Genomic DNA, 21490 nt, shown 5'->3' on the forward strand with positions numbered 1-21490 from the left:
AGTGGGACAGCGTTGTTGCCTATCCCTAACGTTATTCAGTCTCTGCACTGAGCAAGCAGGGAGTGAGACATGGTTGTAACCTATCGCCAATGTTATTCAAATGGCTCTGAGCACCATGGGACTTAACTTCTGAGGTCATCAGTCCCCTAGAACTTAGAACTACTTAAACCTAACTAACCTAAGGACATCACACACATCCATGCCCGAAGCAGGATTCGAACCTGCGACCGTAGCGGTCGCGCGGTTCCAGGCTGTAGCGCCTAGAACCGCTCGGCCACCCTTGCCGGCCTGTTGGCCCTTGGTCTAAAAAATGGCTCTGAGCACAATGGGACATAACGTCTGAGGTCATCAGTCCCCTAGAACTTAGAACTACTTAAACCTAACTAACCTAAGGACATCACACACAACGATGCCCGAGGCAGGATTCGAACCTGCGACCGTGGCGGTCGCGTGGTTCCCGACTGTAGCGCCTAGAACCGCTCGGACACCCCGCCAATGTTATGCAATCTATACAGTGAGTAAACAGTAAAATAAATCAAAGAAATATTTGGAGTAGGGATTAAAGACCAAGGAGAAAAATCAAAAACTTTGAGTTTTGCCAATAACATTGCAATTCTGTCAAAAACAGCAAAGGATATCGTAGAGCAGTTGAATGGAATGGACAGTGTCGTGAAAGGAGGACATAAGATGAACACCAGGAAAAGCAAATCAAGGATAGTGGAATGTAGATGAGTTCAATAAGGGGGTTCTGAGAGAATTAGATTAGGAAACGAGGTACTTCAAGTAGTATATGAGTTTTGTTATTTGGGCAGCAAAATAACTGATGATGGCCGAAGCAAAGAGGATATGAAATGTAGACTGGGAATGTCAAGGAAAGCGTTTCTAAAGAAGAGAAATTTGTTGACGTCGAATGTAGATTTAAGTGTTAGGAAGTCTTTTCTGAAAGTGTTTATATGGAGTGTAGTCATGTATGAAAGTGAAGCGTGGGCGATATAGAATTTAGACAAGAAGAGAATAGAACGTTTTGAAATATGATACTACAGAAGAATGCTGAAAGCTGGATATGTACATCATGCAACTAATGAGGAGGTACTGACTAGAACTGGGAAAAAAGACATTTGTAGCACAACAGGACTAGAAGAAGATATCGGTTGGTAGGACACCTTCTGAGACATCAAGCGATCACGAATTTTGGTACTGAAGATAAGTGTGGGGGCTAAAGGTCGTAGATGAATACAGTAAGCAGGTTCAGAAGACTGTTGGTTGCGGTAGTTATTTGGAGATGAAGACACTTGCACTGGATAGAATAGCATGGAGATCTGCATGAAACCAGTTTTTGGACTGGAGACCGCAACACGAACATTGACTTTTTACAAGTAACCCCCTTCCTAATAAAGCCTAGACCATGCAGGTATTCCACTTTCTCCTTGAAGTTTGCTGTTTCCATATTGCTTTTCCGAATTAATGTTTTATGTTACAACTGTTCGTAGTAGCCTTTTGATAAATCCATCCATATTATAAAAATGGATATTGTATATATTTTCCACATCACCTACTAAACTATGATCCAGTTTCAACCAAACTCGGTACATTTATCTCTGTATGGATATCATCGCTTTGGGGGAAAGGAGACCTACCTGTCGACGGAGTGGTGGTGGGGGTAAACACGCACAGTAGCCCGCGATGTGCGTATACCCATAATTTAATCATTCACTATTTGAGAATTAGAGCGCTAGAGACTTGCAACAAACTTTGTACTTAACTGAAACCTTTTCGAACCTTTTTCTCACTGACAACAGCCACAAAATGATGAGAGGGGAAAAGTTTATTGCTTACTACATTTTCGCTCTTCACGCTGCAAATCTACCGCATGACGCATGACTTTTCAATACATTGCTTTTTTAGTGCTCACTGTATTGACGACTGATTTTGCAGATAATATTTTCGTATACCACAGAATTTACTATAGTTCCGGAGATATGACGTTATAAACACTGAGATGCGTCAAAAAGTGCTGCGTCAAGCAAGATGTTTAAATTTAGTACTTCATTGCTACAAACTCTATTCGCAACAATTTTCACAAACAGCACCCACATCTGCTGCTGAATGGACCTACAAAGATATGTCATTGCATGACTCATAGTTCAGAAAATATGACGTCAGAACCAAGATGCATCAAAACTGCCGCATAATACATGGTGTTTTAATTCATTACTTCTTTACTACTAACTCTATTCACAACAAATTTCTCAGACAGTATCCACATACGCCACTGAATGTATCCTTAAAACTATATAACTGAACGAGACATAAGTCAGGAGATATGACGTCGTGGGTACGGAGATGAGTGGAAAACTGCGGCATCTTGCATATCGTTTTAATTTATTACTTCTTTACTTCTATCTTTATTCGCAACACATTTTGCAAACAGTAGGTACATTTGCCACTGAATGTAGCTGCAAAATTGTATCTTTTTACAGCACGTAGTTCAGGAGATAGTCATAAACGTCGAGCTCCATGGACATGAAACTGCAGGGCGAAATTGGCCAGAGATACAGGTAAAATATGTGTGCAAATACCTATGCTGTATTTTAAACATATATGTGTAATACATTCGACATGTATGTACGTGGGCAAAGTCATGGATAAGAAGGTAATTATAAACCCCTGGAACGATTTCAACCAATTACATGTAACATATTAGTTACAATCTGGAAAGAAATGGAGGAGATGGACTGAGACAGGGGGAGGAAAAGATAGGCAGACAGAGGGAGGGAGGATGAGGTGAACAGTTAGAGGGGAAGAGGAAATGGACAGAGAAAGAGAAGAGGACTATCTGGGCAGAGGGTGGGGAGAGGGGAGATTGATAGAAAAGGGAAAGACGAGAAGACGGAGAGGGGGAGGAGAGGACGAACAGAGAGAGGGTGAGGAGGAGATGGACAGAGTGAGAGTGGTGTAGACTGACAGAAAGGGAGGGTAGAGATGGACAGGGAGGGCCAGGAGGAGATGGACAGAGGGTGAGGTTGGAAGACGTGAACAGAGAGAGAGAGGGTGGGGTACGTGGACAGAGAGGGGGGAAAGAGGAGACGGTCAAAGAGAGGTGAAACGAGGAGATGGAAAACTAGAATAGATACATGCCTGGGAAACGCCAATATTCAGCTAGTGTAGAGGTAATAGTACATTCCGCCAATGGAAGCTATTGGTTACGAATGACGATAGTATTTTCTCTTCTGATTTCATATTCAGTTATGCGCAACTTCGGCGAAATAAAGTGAGTCATTACTCACAATTATCCAACCAATCTTGTAGTTCTTACAATCTTATAATTCATCGCTTTACAAAACTGTTCAAATGAGTTGGATGCTACGTAATTACTCGCTACCGTTAGGCAAGAAATCCGAAAATCGTGTCCCTCCTCGCGTTTTGACCGGTGACACTTGGCCATTGTTGAACGTAGCCGTGAGACAATGCCCCTGCGGTAAAAAAAATGTGCTCAGGTCCGATAGTTCCAGAGAACCAGAGAGGAGAGAAGGGTGCCATTTACTGCGCCAAACCTCTGACTGTAGTAGTACCCCTTACAAACGTTGCCGGTAAACATTTCAAAGAAGAGAAGACTAGAAAATATGGAATACTGTGCTATAGAAGAATGCTGAAAATCAGATGTGTAAATTGAATGACAAATGAGGAGGTACTGAGTCGAATTGAGGAAAGAGAAATGTATGGCATAACTTTACCATTAGAGGTGGTCGACTGATACGACACTTCCTGAAGCATCAAGGACTCGTCAGTGTGGTAATGGAGAGAAGTGTGTGGGATATAAATTGCAGAGGGAAACTGAGGTTCCAATAGATGTAGGCTGCAGAAGATATACAGAGATAAAGAGGTTTGCGCAGACCAGTCTTTGGGCTGAAGATCACAAGAACAACACTCGTAATTACGTTTTGTCTCTAGTAAGTTACCTGTTCCTTTTGTCTATTTTCCTTCCTCTCGTAATTACTCTCAGAATCCTCCATTTTTCTTTATCCGCCGAGTCACATTCGGTTTTTGAATTGCCTCCCATTATTCTGACGTGACCAGAACAGAATGAGGAATGCCAGTAATGGCTGTTGACCTGTTTTATGCTAACAGTTTTACTCTCCCTCTTAGCAGTCAGAGACCTCAGTTCATTCAGAACTGCCACCTCCGTAATGAATTACACTGTACTGGCACTACTTTCAGCTTACCTTGAACATGCCCTTCAACTTGCCGGACGTGAACGTAGGCGTCAGCTTGACTCTCAGTTGCCTCCACTTGTGCCCTCCCAGGAGAAACAGGTTGTAGTTGAGAGGCTCTTCATCGTCGATGAAGAATCCTCTGTCTACGAAGGTTGAACTATCCTTCACGAGTATGTGGCGTATCAGGTCTGGATCTCGTACCAGAAGGTGTGGCCGGCGGAAGGAATAGAACCCAATAAAGCGTCCTCCTGGAAAAAGAAAAACGCAGAAAAGGCAAGTGAGTGAGAGCATTGGAAGAACAGCTTACGCACTAAATTAAACATGTACAAATGTGTGACTGCTACTACGCGATTCTGTGCTGATTAAACTTAAGGAAAACGTAATAAATTGAACATAATACATTTAATGAGTGATATTTGTATTACGCTATGTTTCGTAAGTCTATAAAGGTCTCAAGAAGGCAGCGTCACGGTATTTCTGATTATATTTTTCGATCTGTTCATCTCCTCTCTCTCTCTCTCTCTCTCCCCCCCCCCCCCCCCTTTCACCCATTTAGCATAATGCACTTCCTCCAGTGATTCTTCAGTCGTCAGCTTCCATGGTCAGAGGTGGACCAACGCGTTATTGACTTGCTCATTTTCTGAAGCTCTTTGTCTTGAATAAATCGTCCAATTTTCTGAAATTTTAATCATTTGTTTGTCTGTTCATGTACATCAGATCTACCGATTTCTGTCCCATCCGGATATTCTTTCGTGGTGCGTATGTGTCTCAAGTGTGTATTTCAGCAACGGTTCTAAGAGCCGTCGATGTTTCATGGAAAATCCTCCTTGACTTCAGTCGTTGCGGGTGCGGTTCGTGTCCATACACAGGATAGGTTCTCTCCTGCTGCCCTATCTTCCTTTGCTTATTCGCAGCTACACTTTGTGATCAAAAGTATCCGCACACCTGGGTGAAAATGAATTACAAGTTCGTGGCGCCCTCCATCGGTAACGCTGGAATTCAATATGGTGTTGGCCCACACTTAGCTTTGATAACAGCTTCCACTCTCGCAGGTATACATCCAATCAGGTGCTGGAAGGAATGGGGAATGGCAGTCAATTCTTCACGGAGTGCTGCACTGAGAAGAGGTAACCATGTCGGTCGGTGAGGCCTGGCACGAATTCGGCGTTCGAAACATCCCAAAGGTGTTCTATAAGATTCAGGTCAGGACTCTGTGCAGGCCAGTCCATTACAGGGATGTTATTATCGTGTAACCACTCCGCCACAGGTCGTGCATTATGAAGTGGTACTCGATCGAAAGATGCTATCGCCATCCCCGAATTGCTCTTCAATAGTGGGAAGCAAGAAAGTTCTTAAAACATCAATGTATGCCTGTGCTGCGATAGTGCCACGCAAAACGACAAGGAGTGCAAGTCCCCTCCATGAAAAACACGACCACACCATAACACCACCGCCTCCGAATTTTACTGTTGTCACTACACGCGTTGGCAGATGACGTTCACCAGGCAGTCACCGTACCCACACCCTGCCACCGGTTCGCCGCCTTGTGTACCGTGATTCGTCACTCCGCACAAAGTTTTCCCACTGTTAAATCGTCTGATGTTTACGCTCCTTACACCAAGCGATGCGTCGTTTGGCATTTACCGACGTGATGTCATTGAAAGCCACGTTCACGTGTTAGGCGTATCTTGAAATATACCAAACAAGACATGCCGCTACAGGCTAGCAACGTGCCATTACAGAAGTCCGTAGAGTTTCACTTTGACTAACTTGCTGTGATGCTGCCAGTTTCCGTACAATATCGTTCCTTGTGGAGACTTTTCACTTTCAGCCAATGCAGTGCCTCTTGGAAGTGAGAGATCTATCAGGTACCACTCCTAGAGATGTGTGGGCCTCACAGTGTTCCAGTTAGACACTTGATGACACTTTTCATTTATCACTTCTTATTTCTAGTTTTTGTTCTTGTTGGCAGCGACCGTTATCGTAACCCTTGCCGCTTCACCACAACCATTTCTACATCAGAGGTTGCTCTCTCTGTTCTGCCTCTGCCGACGCTGTGTTGATGCCCCTCCCCAGTGGTTTACCTTCCTTACGTCCCCCGTTCCGATTTCCACCGATTAACCACATGCTTCAGATGATGTGCCTGTAACTACAACACTCTTCTAAACAGTTTCTTTCCTGAAAGACGATTTTTCTTATCAAACTTGCAAATAAAAACGGGGTTGAGTTCAGAGTGGATTTATTTGCATATATTATAGCTTTACTTATTGAGAAGTTAGTAGAACTATGAGATGACTTTGAAATGGGATCACCTTACACGATGTAGGGCAGGAAGTTGTTGATGTGTTGGTGTTTCCTTTATAATTAAACAAGAGTGACTTTCGTCATCGCGCCGATAAGCAAACGTTACCGCGAGGCGAGATCTGTCACGAATTGCCTACCTGGTAACTGTTTGTACAAGTCGTAAGCCCAGTCTGGAAGAGTCTGCTGGCCCAGCAAGCACTTCTGCACGTTTCCGAACGGGATGCTTGGCTCCACATAGGGCACTCCCTTGTTTTTCCAGTATTTGTAAGCACGGTCGAACCACAAGTAGAGAGTGAAAGAGGCCACCGACAGAACGACGAACAGTTCTGTCATCCAGGAGTCGAAGTAGAGACCCATCTTCAGTCTGGAACACAAATAAAGAAACGGCGTTATCATTCCATGCGATTAAAGTATAATTTCAACATTCAGTAAGGAGTAATTAGCAGAGCGCTTATGAAACGTGTAAAGTAAAAGAGCGATACAGTGCGTAAACGAAAACTGTTTACAACATAGCATAGTGTTGCAGGGAAATGCAGTGCGAACGAATTCACGAAATACTTGCAGTCGATCAAGCCCGGAAACAAACCTCAAACTGGCCTACAAGCGCCACGTAAGCTACATAGAGTGCACACTGCATGACTACTACAGACAGTGTCTTCTAGCTCTCTTATGCCACCGGCTTAATCAGATGTTTCGTTACAATTTAAATGAAACTTTCTCGTGAGGGTAATGAAATAAAAAACTAATTACGTTTACAATTGGACCTAAATTGTTAGAAGCATAGTAGTTTAGTACTAGGAAGGCCAAACAACAAATGGATGTAATTTTATGCTGTGAAAATTCACCATATTTTGAGGTAACATTTCCACAAACGTCAGTTTTACATTGTGTAGGTGCAAGAAGAATAAATTGTTAACAGTCAAGGACGATTCTAGCGAGAAAAAAAAATGAAGCCGTGTTACCACGTAAGCATAGTAACTTACGTGGCTTTTGTAGGCCGATTTGAGGCTGTTGCCAAAGAGTATTCTACATCAATCCGTTCGTCTCTACTTCACCTACACGACTGTGGTACGCTGTTAACAGTTATCATTTACGCCGTGTATAAGCAGAAAATAATAAAAATTCGTTAAATTTCGTTACAGGATGAATCACTCAAATTTAGAGATTATCAGTTTAAATAAGTTTCTAGGATTATAATTTACGAACAACTTAAACTGGATCTGTTGCATAGAAAATATTGCGGGGAAGGCGAACTAAAGACTGTGTATAAACGGCAGAACACTTAGCAGTTCGATAAATCTACTAAAGACACTGCCTAGTCTTCGTTTTTCTGTCATCTGCTGTAGTATTGCTGCACGGTGTAAGATTCTTACCAGATACGGTGGACGGAGGATACCGAAACAGTTCAGTGAAGTGTAGCTCTTTATGTAATAGAGGAGAGAGTGTCACAGAGTTGATAAGCGAGTTCAGCTGGCAATAATGAAAACAAAGGCATTTTTCGTTGCGCCGAGATCTCATAGAAATTTCTGTTACCAGCTTTCACCTCAGAATGCCAAAATACTTCATAGAGTTCCACCTACGTAGTGGAAAGCCGGCCGCGGTGGCCGAGCTGTTATAGGCGCTTCAGTCCGGAACCACGCGGCTGTTACGGTCGCAGGTTCTAAATTCCGCCTCGGGCATGGATGTGTGTGACGTCCTTAGGTTAGTTAGGTTTACGTAGTTCTAAGACTAGGGGACTGATGACCTCAGATGTTAAGTCCCATAGTGCTTAGAACCATCTGAACGCCGGCCTGTGTGGCCGAGCGGTTCTAGGCGCTTCAGTCTGGAACCGCGCGACCGCTACGGTCGCAGGTTCGAATCCTGCCTCGGGCATGGATGTGTGTGATGTCCTTAGGTTAGTTAGGTTGAAGTAGCTCTAAGTTCTAGGGGACTGATGAGCTCAGATGTTAAGTCCCATAGTGCTCAGAGAATTTTTTTTTTTTTTGAACCATCTGAACCATTTTGAGCGTAGTGGAAAACGATCATCTTGATAAGGCAAGATATATCAGTGTTGGGACGGATGGATGTACTGTACGTGCTCAAAGTGGAGAGTAGACGGTGCACACCTGTCCAAAGATTAATACATCAAAGAAGGAGAAACGCTGCGAACCGGAATGTCTGTGACGAAGCGGCAGTAACGGTATGAAAAGAAGCGCATCCGATATGTCCGTGCTGTAATCGTAGCCTTGATTGTCTGCAATGCATTTTCACAGATAAGATAAAATTCAGCGACATTTAGTAGATTACACGTAGTTATCGCTGTTGGTACTCGTCTAAAGGCAATCTGAAATAAAAAAAAGAACTCTTCTCCCGCTCTCTGTGGACAACAGTGAAGTGCACGGCAGAGGGTACTTCCCATTGTACGAGTTATTAGGGCTTCTTTACGGTCCATTCACGTATGGAGCCTGGGAGTGATGATCATTTAAATGCCTCTGCTTGCTGTAATTAATCTGATCTTAATTGGAAAGATTTTTCCTATCCTTCGCCCAAGGAGGCGCCTTTCCTTCGCAAAGTATGAGAACAATGTGCGCAAGTTAAGTGTAGGTGATTGTAATGGGGGTGTGCGTAGTGCAGTGTCATGTTCGTGTTAGAGGTGATGTCAGAAGGGAGAAGGTGAAACCTGATGCTGGCACATAGCCTATCCCTCTCGAAAAGCAATATGCGGGCCGCGCCGATCTTAATGTTCTCAATCGATGGACGGATCACCATTAGCAGCGTCACATGCATTTACTTCTGAGCGACTCCGGACAGGTTTGGTATTTAAACCAGCACCTTGTCGCAGAGTCTACTGATCAGAAACTTTACACCGCCATCTCCCGTCCTGCTGCAGGCCAGATACTGGCAGTGGAAATTTCTTCCACCACCAGGATTCGAACCAGCTTACCTCTGGGTCGAGGAGCGCTACCGCACAGGCGTGCATTAGCGACTTTTTCTTTTGTTCCCCAGCTCCCACCGGATCCTACTTCCGCCAATCGCCATCTGAAGCTTCCGAGTCGTTTTCTCGCAAATTAATGAAGGGGGGACTCCATTTAAATAGCTTCCTCGGAGGGTCAATCAAATTCCGTGAGTTGTCTTCAAGTGTGCCTTCTCGTACTCGGAACGCAGCAATGGGCAGAATGATCCTCGAATAATGTGCCTGAATAATTCGCTAGTCGTGTCCGGTACAGCACATGGCGCTGGAGGGCCTCGTGAGTCGTCGTTAGGTAGAAACACGAGTCGAGATTGTTTTGGGCGCAGCTTGTGAAACGTAATACACCGCCTTGCCCCGACGTCGGCCACGGAGGCAGGTGCGCAAGTGGTGATGCTTCGCTGCTTCTGGGACTCCACGGTGTCTCTTGGCCGCCTGAACATGGTAGAGTTCGCAGCAGTATGTGTTTTGCTCCCGCTGCAATGTTGATGAACGTGGTCTTCAGGTTTGGATTAGCTTGTGATTGTCCAGCTTTTGGTTTCTTCTATAAGGGCTGCCTGCACAGTAAGAGATGCGGCTATCTTGTTGTGACTTTCCGCTGAATTTTTCGGTCCAGCGTATGTTTCTTCATCTTCTGCGATTGCTGAATCTGCTTTTAGAAGGTACGGGCATCGTCCAGAAACGGTCTTGCGGGCGTGGGACTTCCACGATATCGTGGAGGGGTCCAGATGGAAAACCTGTTAGTAGGTGCAGAGCCAGACGGAGAACGCGATTCTGCAGAGATTGGAGTTTCTTCATGTGATCTTCTGCTGCCTTCCCCCAGACGACGGCGGCATACTTGATGACGAGGCGGAAGAGCGCCTTGTACAGTGAGACACCGACACGTGGAGGAAGCTTCAAAAAGGGATACAGCTTGTGTAAAGTATTGGATCCCTCTTCCTGGTTGTGCAGATGCCAAGTAAGTCGATGATGTCTCCAGGGAACAGGTGTGCCACCGAAGCTGACAGGTGGCAAATCTGCTGGGATGACACGTCGTGTGACCATCAGAAATTGTCTTCGCGCACATGAACCTTTTGTTGCAGTAATCCTATAATATCATTTCTGAAGGATCGTATTGTATAAATGCAAACAGCAAGCGATCAACAATAATGTAGTGTCATCATAAATACGTCTCATGTATAAAAAGAGGAATACACATAACATAAAATGTTTGTTTAGTTTCAAACAGGTTATTGTTAGGTGTTGCGACCGACTTTTCTTTGATAATCGATCATGACATAATATCACGTTCACGATGGAACACATTCGAAATCAGCAACTACGTATTTACTTTACTTACTTGGTTCAAGTGGCTCTGAGCACTATGGAACTCAACTTCTGAGGTCTTCAGTCCCCTAGAACGTAGAACTACTAAAACCTAACTAACCTAAGGACATCACACACATCCATGCCCGAGGCAGGATTCGAACCTGCGACCATAGCGGTCCCGCGGTTCCGGACTGTAGCGCCTAGAACCGCTCGGCCACTCCGGCCGGCTTACTTTACCTACAAATAAAGAGTCTACAACTTCTCGATATTAGTCCGCGATTACAACGATCCTGAGTAATTCAGTCTGCGTTGTTTAAGGAGTGTTTTATTGCGCTATTGCGCATCGCATGTTTCAGCTTTTCACATATTTGCACACTGCAACTACGAAAAAAGGCAATAGAAACATTATATCTGCTAAGCAGCTAATTACAGGAAAATACTGCATACCTATCTTACAGCTTCCAATGTTCGGTCGTCATATGCAGTAAATCATGCGCTGAAACAGTCTCTCTGTTTTCCGTTCGGCTCTGTAATCTACACGGACAAATGTGGGAGCCGAGAGGCAGCGCTAGTGCGGAATGACTTTTCGTTCCTTTTCTTGTCAAATAGAAGTAAAAATAAGAGGGAGCTAAAGAGGCAGTATATGTATCATATTCCTCGATAAGACTTTTTTAACCTCATGGCGCCATCTCCTTGTTTATCTACATAGGCGGCTATCAGTGCTACAGTAAGATAACCGACCCCGTGAAGAAACAAGTGGCGCATTAAAAATTAACAGAGATAGAGCCTGCTGGTAACATACACAATGTAGTATAAAAATAAACGGCATTGGAAGGATTTACAGGAGGGAACTGAAAAATCGGCTGGATCTTGCATATCAGTAACTAGTGTATGCACCAAAGTTGTGTTACCTCAAACTCTTGATTTTCTTGGATTATCGAGGTTCTGATGTTCAAATGTCGAAAGCAATGATGAGGATACGATAACTGGGAGTGAAACAAAATAATTCCTTTTAACAGAATGGAAATATGAAAACGCTCGTCTGTCGTGGGAACAGTATGTCAATGGAGAGTCGTGCTGTTGTTATTTATGAGGGACTGTAGCTGCGGAATAGGAGAGCCACGCTGTAGCACAACACTCGCATTAATCAAATGCAGCGCAACAGCAGCCAGTGTGGTGAGTTTAATTCAGTTTCTTGTGTTTGTATTCTTTTCCGCGAAAACTCTAGTTAATTCTAGGTGAAAATATACGACGTCATCGTACGTCGCACCAGGGGCGATTGCAGAAGTCGGTTGATATAAGATGAACATCAACAAAATCAAAACGAGGACAATGGAATGTAGTCGAATTAAATCAGGTGATGCTAAGAGAATTAGATTAGGAAATCAGACACTTAAAGTAGTAGATGGGTTTTGTTATTTGAGGAGCAAAATAGCTGATGATGGTCGAAGTAGAGAGCACATAAAATGTAGGCTAACAATGGCAAGGAAATCGTATTTTCTGAAAGTATTTGTATTGAGTGTAGCCATATATGGAAATGAAACATGGACGATAAATACACTCCTGGAAATGGAAAAAAGAACACATTGACACCGGTGTGTCAGACCCACCATACTTGCTCCGGACACTGCGAGAGGGCTGTACAAGCAATGATCACACGCACAGCACAGCGGACACACCAGGAACCGCGGTGTTGGCCGTCGAATGGCGCTAGCTGCGCAGCATTTGTGCACCGCCGCCGTTAGTGTCAGCCAGTTTGCCGTGGCATACGGAGCTCCATCGCAGTCTTTAACACTGGTAGCATACCGCGACAGCGTGGACGTGAACCGTATGTGCAGTTGACGGACTGTGAGCGAGGCCGTATAGTGGGCATGCGGAAGGCCGGGTGGACGTACCGCCGAATTGCTCAGCACGTAGGGCGTGAGGTCTCCACAGTACATCGATGTTGTCGCCAGTGGTCGGCGGAAGGTGCACGTGCCCGTCGACCTGGGACCGGACCGCAGCGACGCACGGATGCACGCCAAGACCGTAGGATCCTACGCAGTGCCGTAGGGGACCGCACCGCCACTTCCCAGCAAATTAGGGACACTGTTGCTCCTGGGGTATCTGCGAGGACCATTCGCAACCGTCTCCATGAAGCTGGGCTACGGTCCCGCACACCGTTAGGCCGTCTTCCGCTCACGCCCCAACATCGTGCAGCCCGCCTCCAGTGGTGTCGCGACAGGCGTGAATGGAGGGACGAATGGAGACGTGTCGTCTTCAGCGATGAGAGTCGCTTCTGCTTTGGTGCCAATGATGGTCGTATGCGTGTTTGGCGCCGTGCAGGTGAGCGCCACAATCAGGACTGCATACGACCGAGGCACACAGGGCCAACACCCGGCATCATGGTGTGGGGAGCGATCTCCTACACTGGCCGTACACCACTGGTGATCGTCGAGGGGACACTGAATAGTGCACGGTACATCCAAACCGTCATCGAACCCATCGTTCTACCATTCCTAGACCGGCAAGGGAACTTGCTGTTCCAATAGGACAATGCACGTCCGCATGTATCCCGTGCCACCCAACGTGCTCTAGAAGGTGTAAGTCAACTACCCTGGCCAGCAAGATCTCCGGATCTGTCCCCCATTGAGCATGTTTGGGACTGGATGAAGCGTCGTCTCACGCGGTCTGCACGTCCAGCACGAACGCTGGTCCAACTGAGGCGCCAGGTGGAAATGGCATGGCAAGCCGTTCCACAGGACTACATCCAGCATCTCTACGATCGTCTCCATGGGAGAATAGCAGCCTGCATTGCTGCGAAAGGTGGATATACACTGTACTAGTGCCGACATTGTGCATGCTCTGTTGCCTGTGTCTATGTGCCTGTGGTTCTGTCAGTGTGATCATGTGATGTATCTGACCCCAGGAATGTGTCAATAAAGTTTCCCCTTCCTGGGACAATGAATTCACGGTGTTCTTATTTCAATTTCCAGGAGTGTAGTTTAGACAAGAAGAGAATAGAAGTTTTCGAAATGTGGTGCTACAGAAGAATACTGAAGATTAGATTGGTAGATCATGTAACTAATGAGGAGGTACTGAATAGAATTGAGGAGAAGAGGAATTTGTGGCACATCTTGACTAGAAAAAGGGATCGGTTGGTAGGAAACGTTCTGAGGCGTCAAGAGATCACCAGTTTAGTATGGGAGGGCAGCGTGGAGGGTAAAAATCGTAGAGGGAGACCAAGAGATGAATACACTAACCAGACTCTGGAAGATGTAGGTTGCAGTAGGTACTTGGAGATGAAGAAGCTTGCACAGGATAGAGAAGAATGGAGAGCTGCACCAAACCACTTTCTGGACTGAAGACCACGATAACAATGATTCTTCTGATACTTGTCTAGTATCTCTGGTAAGTGCGACAAAGACTAAAATATCGTCTTCAGTAACGATAAGCAAGAATCGCAATGACACTGAAAGAAGTTGCTGTGGTGATCTAGAACCACTTTCAGCGTTAGTAGAAGTATAAAGGGTCATTCAGAACATTATGATCAGCTACCTAATAGCCGGTATGTCCATCTTTGGCACGGATACTAGCAGCGAAGCACCATGCCATGGAAGGAATGAAGCCTTGGGCGGTCGCTAGAGGGAACTGGCACGATATCTCCTGATTCCTGTAAATTCTGGTAAGGGGGTCGATGAGCTCTGACGCCACATTGTATCACATACCAGATGTGTTCGATTGGATTCAGATTTGGAGGGATGAGGGGCGAGCACATCAACTCGAACTCGCCGCTGTGTTCCTCGAACCACGAACCTCTTCATCACACTCCTGGCGCATTATCTTGTTGAAAAATGCCACTGCCGTCGGGAAACAAGATTGTTATGAAGGGGTGTACGTGGTCTGCAACCAGTATACGATACTCCTTGTCCGTCATGGTGCCTTGCACGAGCTCCACTGCACCCACTGATGCCCGCCTGAATGTTCCCCACAGTATATTGGGGGCCGAACCGCACAGTAACCCTGGGTTCGGTGTAGGGCGGCGGTGGGGTGAGTGGCCTGCTGTAGCCTGTCGTGGGGTTGTGAACCACCGAGGGCCACGGCGGAGACGGAGCCTATCCGTCGTTTCTAGGTCCCCAGTTCAGTACAATACAATACCATTGTAACTTAGACCAAGTTTCTTCGTTCTAAAACTCTCACGAGATTTTCGCAACAGTATGAGTATTTCCCGCGGAAGCATCAAGAGTAGATGCAGTTATATTAATTAATGAAGTTCTGTCGATGGGAAGACAGTACAAAAAATGCACTGTGCCACTTTGACATAATCTAGACCATCCGACATAATAATCCATAAATAACATTTGATGACGAGATTAAATACGTCGAAAGCGGTCAACTGAAAGCAGAGAAAACAAAAATATTGTAACAGTAGCCACGGATCGATTAATTCCACAAGACATACTTTTCTTTGTAAAGTATATTGAAATATTATTTCCTGGTAGCTAAACATCATTATTTCTGTGAAACGTAATTTCCTCCCGTGGATTTCAGAGAGCCGATGAATGGTTAACCGCAACAAGACGAAATCAAGATGGTTTAGGATTCAGTAAATTCAACAATTTAAAGTTCTTAAGATTGAGGGTAGATTGACGGTGTATTTACTTTGCTGACTCTAACTCTATTATGTCGTATGGTGTTTTGGGTCAACTCTGCTTTAATCGACGGTCGGAGTGGCCGAGCGGTTCTAGGCGCTTCAGTCTGGAGCCGCGCGACCGCTACGGTCGCAGGTTCGAATCCTGCCTCGGGCATGGATGTGTGTGATGTCCTTAGGTTAGTTAGGTTTAAGTAGTTCTAAGTTCTAGGGGGCTGATGACCTCAGAAGTTAAGTCCCATAGTGCTCAGAGCCATTTTTCTGCTTTAATCAAGAATATTCGTAGTCCAGGGAAGGGCGGCCGCATTGATGTGGCTCGTCATTTCACGAACTTCTTGTAGGTCGCTGCTCAGGTGTATAAGAATTCTATCTTTGCCGTCCCTGTACATAATTATAATCCATCATGGGCTTTGTTGCTGACAATATCGACTCATTCAGAATAAACTGCAATATTCATTCAGTAAACGCTAGACGGGAAAACGGGTACATACTTGAACAAGATTTCCTATGCACTACTTAGCAGGTTTCAGTTTCTGTAGATTTTTAGCTAACACAAAAAATTGATAAATCATAAAAATTCAAATGAAGTGAATAGGTTTCCGTGTACTACAGAGTCTTCTGTTCTGTACAGCAGTCCGTGTTTAATTATTCTTTAAGGTGGACGTTCATGAAATTGACCGAAAATGTCAATTTTCAGTTTATTTTTTATTTATTTGTAGAATTCATGGACAATAAGTTCTCAAAGTTTCAGTGATGAAACCACATGCAAAGTGCCTGAAAAATAGTGAATAATGGGTCGCGACCTTCCTGCCACGCCCACTTTTTGAAGCAAAATTTCATTATTAGCTCGGTGAACAACGGTTCCGTCGGTTACTTTGAAGCAAACTTTCACGGGATGCATCTAGAAGGCTGAAATATGTACTCTTTTATTTTATAGATCGTCTGTAACTGTTCCGTGTCTTAGAAAGAATGACAAACCAGCTACTTTGTTTATGAAGAAGCAATTCTTGTTTTGCTACATTTTCATCTGCTATAGCTGTTAGAACTGCAACTTATGATGTAGTTCTTGTATTTAATGATGGGTTGGTGTGGAGGGTGAAGGTATTAGAGAGAATGGGCTTCAAGATAGGAAATTTCACTCAAGACATCCTGAGAGAAATAGATTTACAGTCCCTCTCTGCAGCTGAAAAGTCATTTCAAGACCTGGTAAAGGAAAGAAATCAGAAGAAAAGAAACCAGAGCAGATATCTTGAAGGAGGAGAGAACCCTGAGTACAAATTTGAGGCCTTCTGGAGAGGTGACATGAGTAAAAACGATAGATTGAACTGTAAGTTGCATTCCCTGAAAATTATATTTTTTAAAGTTAATGTGTCTTTTCCTCAAAATCTAAGAAGGCTAGAAGTATGAAATTTTTTACACTTTATAATGCCAATAAATGTTGCCTCAAGAGTAGATTTGAAAATCTGGAGTGTAAGCTGAGACATCGGGCAAAGTTCTTGGAATTTTGCATGACTTTTATACGCTGAAGAGCCAAAGAAACTGGCAGACCAACCTAATATGCTGTAGGACCACCCGAGCACGCAGAAGTGCCGAAACACGACGTGGCGTGGTCTCGACCAAAGTGTGAAGTAGTGGTGGAGCGAACTGACACCATGAATCCTGCAGGGCTGTCCGTAAATCCGCAAGAGTACGAGGGGATGAAGATCTCTTCTGAACAGCACGTTGCAAGGCATTCCAAATGTGCTCAATATTGTACATGTCTGGGACGTTTGGTGGCCAGCGAAAGTTTTTAAACTCAGAAGTGTGTTACTGGAGCCACTCTGTAGTAATTATGGACGTGTGGGGTGTCGAAATGTTCTGCTGGAATTGCCCAAGTCCGTCGGAATGCACAATGGACATTAATGGATGCAGGTGATCAAGCAGAATGCTTACGTACGTGTTACCTGTCGGAGCTGTATCTAGACGTATGAGGGGGTCCCTTATCACTCCAACTGCACACGCCCCATACCATTACAGCGCCTCTAACAGCTTGAATATTCCCCTGCTGACATGCACGGTCCACGGATTCATGAGGTTGTCTCCATACCAGTACACGTCCATCGGCTCGATACAGTTTGAAACGAGACTCGTCCTACTAGGCAACATGTTTCCAGTCATTTACAGTTCATTGTCGGTGTTGATGGACCCTTGCGAGGCGTAAAGCTTTGTGCTTTGTGTCGTGCTGTCATCAAGGTTACAAGAGTGAGCCTTCGCCTCCGAAAGCCCATATCGATGATGCTTCGTTGAATGCTTCGCACACTGACTCTTGTTGATGGCCCAGCATTGAAATATGCAGGAATTTGCGGAAGGGTTGCACTTCTGACACGTTCAACGATTCTCTTCAGTCGTAGTTGGTCCCGTTCTTGCACGATCTTTTTCCGGCCGCAGCGATGTCGGAGATTTGATGTTTTACCGGATTCCTGATATTCATGGTACACTCGTGAAATGGTCATATGTAAAAATCCCCACTTCATCGCTACCTCGGAGATGCTGTGTCCCATGGCTCGTGCGCCAACTGTAACACCATGTTCAAACTCACTTATATCTTGATAACCCGCCATTGTAGCAGCAGTAACCGATCTAACAACTGCGCCAGACACCTGTTGTCTCTTGTAGGCGTCGCCGACCGCAGCGACGTATTCTGCCTGTTTGCATATCTCCGTATTTGAATACGCATGCCTATGACAGTTCTTTGGCGCTTCAGTGTATTATACTTACAGAATTAAATTTATAAATTATTAAAACTGTCATATTCATATACTCGAAAAACTCATGGGGAAAGCCTACTGTATCCAAAGAGGTTAAACAGAGAAAATTTAGTAGAAACCTCTTGAATAATTTCTGAGAGAAAAGTATATATATTACTATTTGAAAATAAAACTTTAAAATTCCATGAAAAATGTATATATGTATAATCCAAGGAAGTTAACAATAAACGCGTTAATTTCATATAAAGAATGGCACAGAATTTATTGCCTCATATCGAAAATTGTGGATTTGCTGCATCTTTTGAAAAGTGTGTATTTTTCAAGAACGTTCTCCCTTCATGCTTTTGTTTATAAATTATGTAATTAGCATTCTGTAAACTATGTACTGGCACGTTTCATGACCAACTCGCATGGTTCCAAGGAGCCTGGGAAATAAATAAACTCTAACAGTAGCATTCTGTAATACAAAATTTTCTCATGCTTTCACACACGCATCACAATGAGCATTAACTAAATTCTTTATAAAGGAAAAAATGCAGTTCGACACATGAAAATATTCTTATTCGGCATAATATCTTCACCCATTTGTGATGCAATCTCTGCCTAAACATAGAAATCTTCTAAGAAATTTGATCTCCGATTAAAGAACTTGTATGAACAAAACATTGAACTGCGTGTGCGGAAGCGTCGAGCTGCAGGTGTCTGCCACGCCATGTTTCAGACGAAAGCGTCATTGAAAGAATGGGTTAGGTGAAGAAGGACGCAAGGTCAGGTAAAATGAGGACGAAGACGTTGTTTGGAAAGATAATGAGAAATGTCAAAAATGAAATTAAATATTGCTTGCCGGCCGGAGTGGCCGAGCGGTTCTAGGCGCTACAGTCTGGAACCGCGCGACCGCTACGGTCGCAGGTTAGAATCCTGCCTCGGGCATGGATGTGTGTGATGTCATTAGGTTAGTTAGGTTCAAGTAGTTCTAAGTTCTAGGGGACTGATGACCTCAGAATTTAAGTCCCATAATGCTCAGAGCCATTTGAACTATTTGAATATTCCTTAGTAGAATGAAAACGTATGCGTACACGGTCGTACACCGTTAATTTATCCGAGAGGGTGGAAAACATATTGGAATATGCTGACAGATTTGGCCGCAGGGAAACTTAAGAGCTCTAGATTCCCGTTCAGGCATCCGGCACGTAGATTACTACCTCGATACTCGGTACATAGTGGAAATGCTGTTCATATAATCGGAGGTGGGTATGAAAGTAGAAGGTGTCAGGATATAGACATGAGGGGCAGCAGGAGGAAGGTCACGTGCTGTGCATTTACGAAGGAGACAAGTGATAGCGTGCACGTACTCACTGGAAGCTGTGCAGATTCCGGACCCGTACGCCAACTGCCAGCGCCGGAGCGCGGCTGTGCAATTTAAAGTGCACGCGGTGACGAAATCCACCATGACGCGGCACGAGCAGATATCGCCTGTTTTCCTCTCTGCCACTGTCTTCTCAGAGTGTTCCCACAGCAGCCGACAGTAATCAGTCTTATACAACGCCATGTCAAAGTTAAGTATTCCACTGGTAATCTTCTACGATTTATCATCCGTCCATCATTTCTTCGACGAGGTGAGTGCTGGACACCGCACTGAATCATGAAAGACCCAGAGACTTCCACCAAATTCGTCTTTTCCTCTCCTCCCTTTGATTAACTACACTAATGGCCATTAAAATTGCTACACCACGAAGATGATGTGCTACAGACGCGAAATTTAACTGACAGAAAGAAGATGCTGTGATATGCAAATGATTAACTTTTCAGAGCATTCACACAAGGTTGGCGCCGGTGGCGACACTTTCAACGTGCTGACATGAGGAAAGTTTCCAACCGATTTCTCATACACAAGCACCAGTTGACCGGCGTTGCTTGCTGAAACGTTGTTGCGATGCCTCGTGTAAGGAGGAGAAATGCGTACCATCACGTTTCCGACTTTGATACATGCCGGATTGTACCCTATCGCGATTGCGGTTTACCGTATAGCGATATTGCTGCTCGCGTTGGTCGACATCCAATGACTGCTAGCAGAATATGAAATCGGTGGGTTCAGGAGGGTAATACGGAACGCCGTGCTGGATCCCAACGGCCTCGTATCACTTAGAGTCGAGATGACAGGCATCTTATCCGCATGACGGCTGTAACGGGTCGTGGAGCCACGTCTCGATCCCTGAGCCAACAAATGGGGACGTTTGCAAGACAACAGCCATCTGCACGAACAGTTCGACGACGTTTGCAGCAGTCTGCACTATCAGCTCGGAGACCATGGCTGCGGTTACCCTTGACGCTGTATCACAGACAGGAGCGCCTGCGATGGTGTACTCAATGACGAACCTGGGTGCACGAATGGCAAAACTTCATTTTTTCGGATGAATCCAGGTTCTGTTTACAGTATCATGATGGTCGCATCCGTGTTTGGCGACATCGCGGTGAACGCACATTGGAAGCGTGTATTCGTCATCGCCTTACTGGTGTATTACCCGGCGTGATGGTATGGGGTGTCATTGGTTACACGTCCCTTGTCACCTCTTGTTCGCATTCACGGCACTTTGAACGTTGGACGTTACATTCCAGATGTGTTACGACCCGTGGCTCTACCCTCAATTCGATCCCTGCGAAACCCTACATTTCAGCAGGATAATGCACGACCGCATGTTGTAGGTCCTGTACGGGCCTTTCTGGATACAGAAAATGTTCGACTGCTGCCCTGGCCAGCACATTCTTCAAATCTCTCACCAATTGAAAACGTCTGGTCAATGGTGGCCGAGCAACTGGCTCGTCACAATACGCCAGTCACTACTCTTGTTCAACTGTGGTATCGTATTGAAGCTGCATGGGCAGCTGTACCTGTACACGCCATCGAAGCTCTGTTTGACTCAATGCCCAGGCGTATCAAGGCCGCTATTACGGCCAAAGGTGGTTGTTCTGAGTACTGATTTCTGAGGATTTATGCACCCAAATTGCGTGAAAATGTAATCACATGTCAGTTCTAGCAAAATATATTTGTCCACTGAATACCCGTTTATCATCTGCATTTCTTCTTGGTGTAGCAATTTTAATGGCCAGTAGTGTAGTCTTTTTCCGTCGCTCAATCTGTGTGTGGAACAGCAATGGAAACGACTGGTTGTGGTGCAGGGTGCTCTCCGCGACACACCATACGGCGGCTTGCGGAGTATCTATGTAGATGTGGACCAGGCGCGTGATGCCTGAAGATGTACATTACCGCGGCAGCAGAAACACTGTCGAAGTTGTTTCGTGCGAGAGGAAGGCACTAAGAGCTGTCTGAGGGAACAGAAGT

At 45.0% G+C, this 21490-nt stretch overlaps 1 protein-coding gene across 2 annotated transcripts in view; it reads right to left on the reverse strand.

Moving 5' to 3' along the window:
* Window positions 1-19569, reverse strand: part of LOC126484096 (cytochrome P450 6k1-like) — a 66838-nt gene extending 47269 nt beyond the window's left edge. Inside the window, exons 1-3 of one of the 2 annotated variants that reach the window (XM_050107472.1) lie at window positions 19503-19569; window positions 6656-6882; window positions 4224-4462 (exon numbers count right to left, since the gene is read on the reverse strand). In XM_050107472.1, coding sequence (XP_049963429.1) covers window positions 4224-4462; window positions 6656-6875 — 459 coding nt within the window. In that variant the 5' untranslated portion in view covers window positions 6876-6882; window positions 19503-19569. The remainder of the gene's footprint in view (window positions 1-4223; window positions 4463-6655; window positions 6883-19502) is intronic. The other variant, XM_050107471.1, reaches the window with a different exon arrangement.
* Window positions 19570-21490: the final 1921 nt, after the last annotated feature.

The sequence above is a fragment of the Schistocerca serialis genome, chromosome 6 (genome assembly GCF_023864345.2).
Source record: "Schistocerca serialis cubense isolate TAMUIC-IGC-003099 chromosome 6, iqSchSeri2.2, whole genome shotgun sequence".
In the NCBI taxonomy this organism is placed as follows: Eukaryota; Metazoa; Arthropoda; class Insecta; order Orthoptera; family Acrididae; genus Schistocerca; species Schistocerca serialis.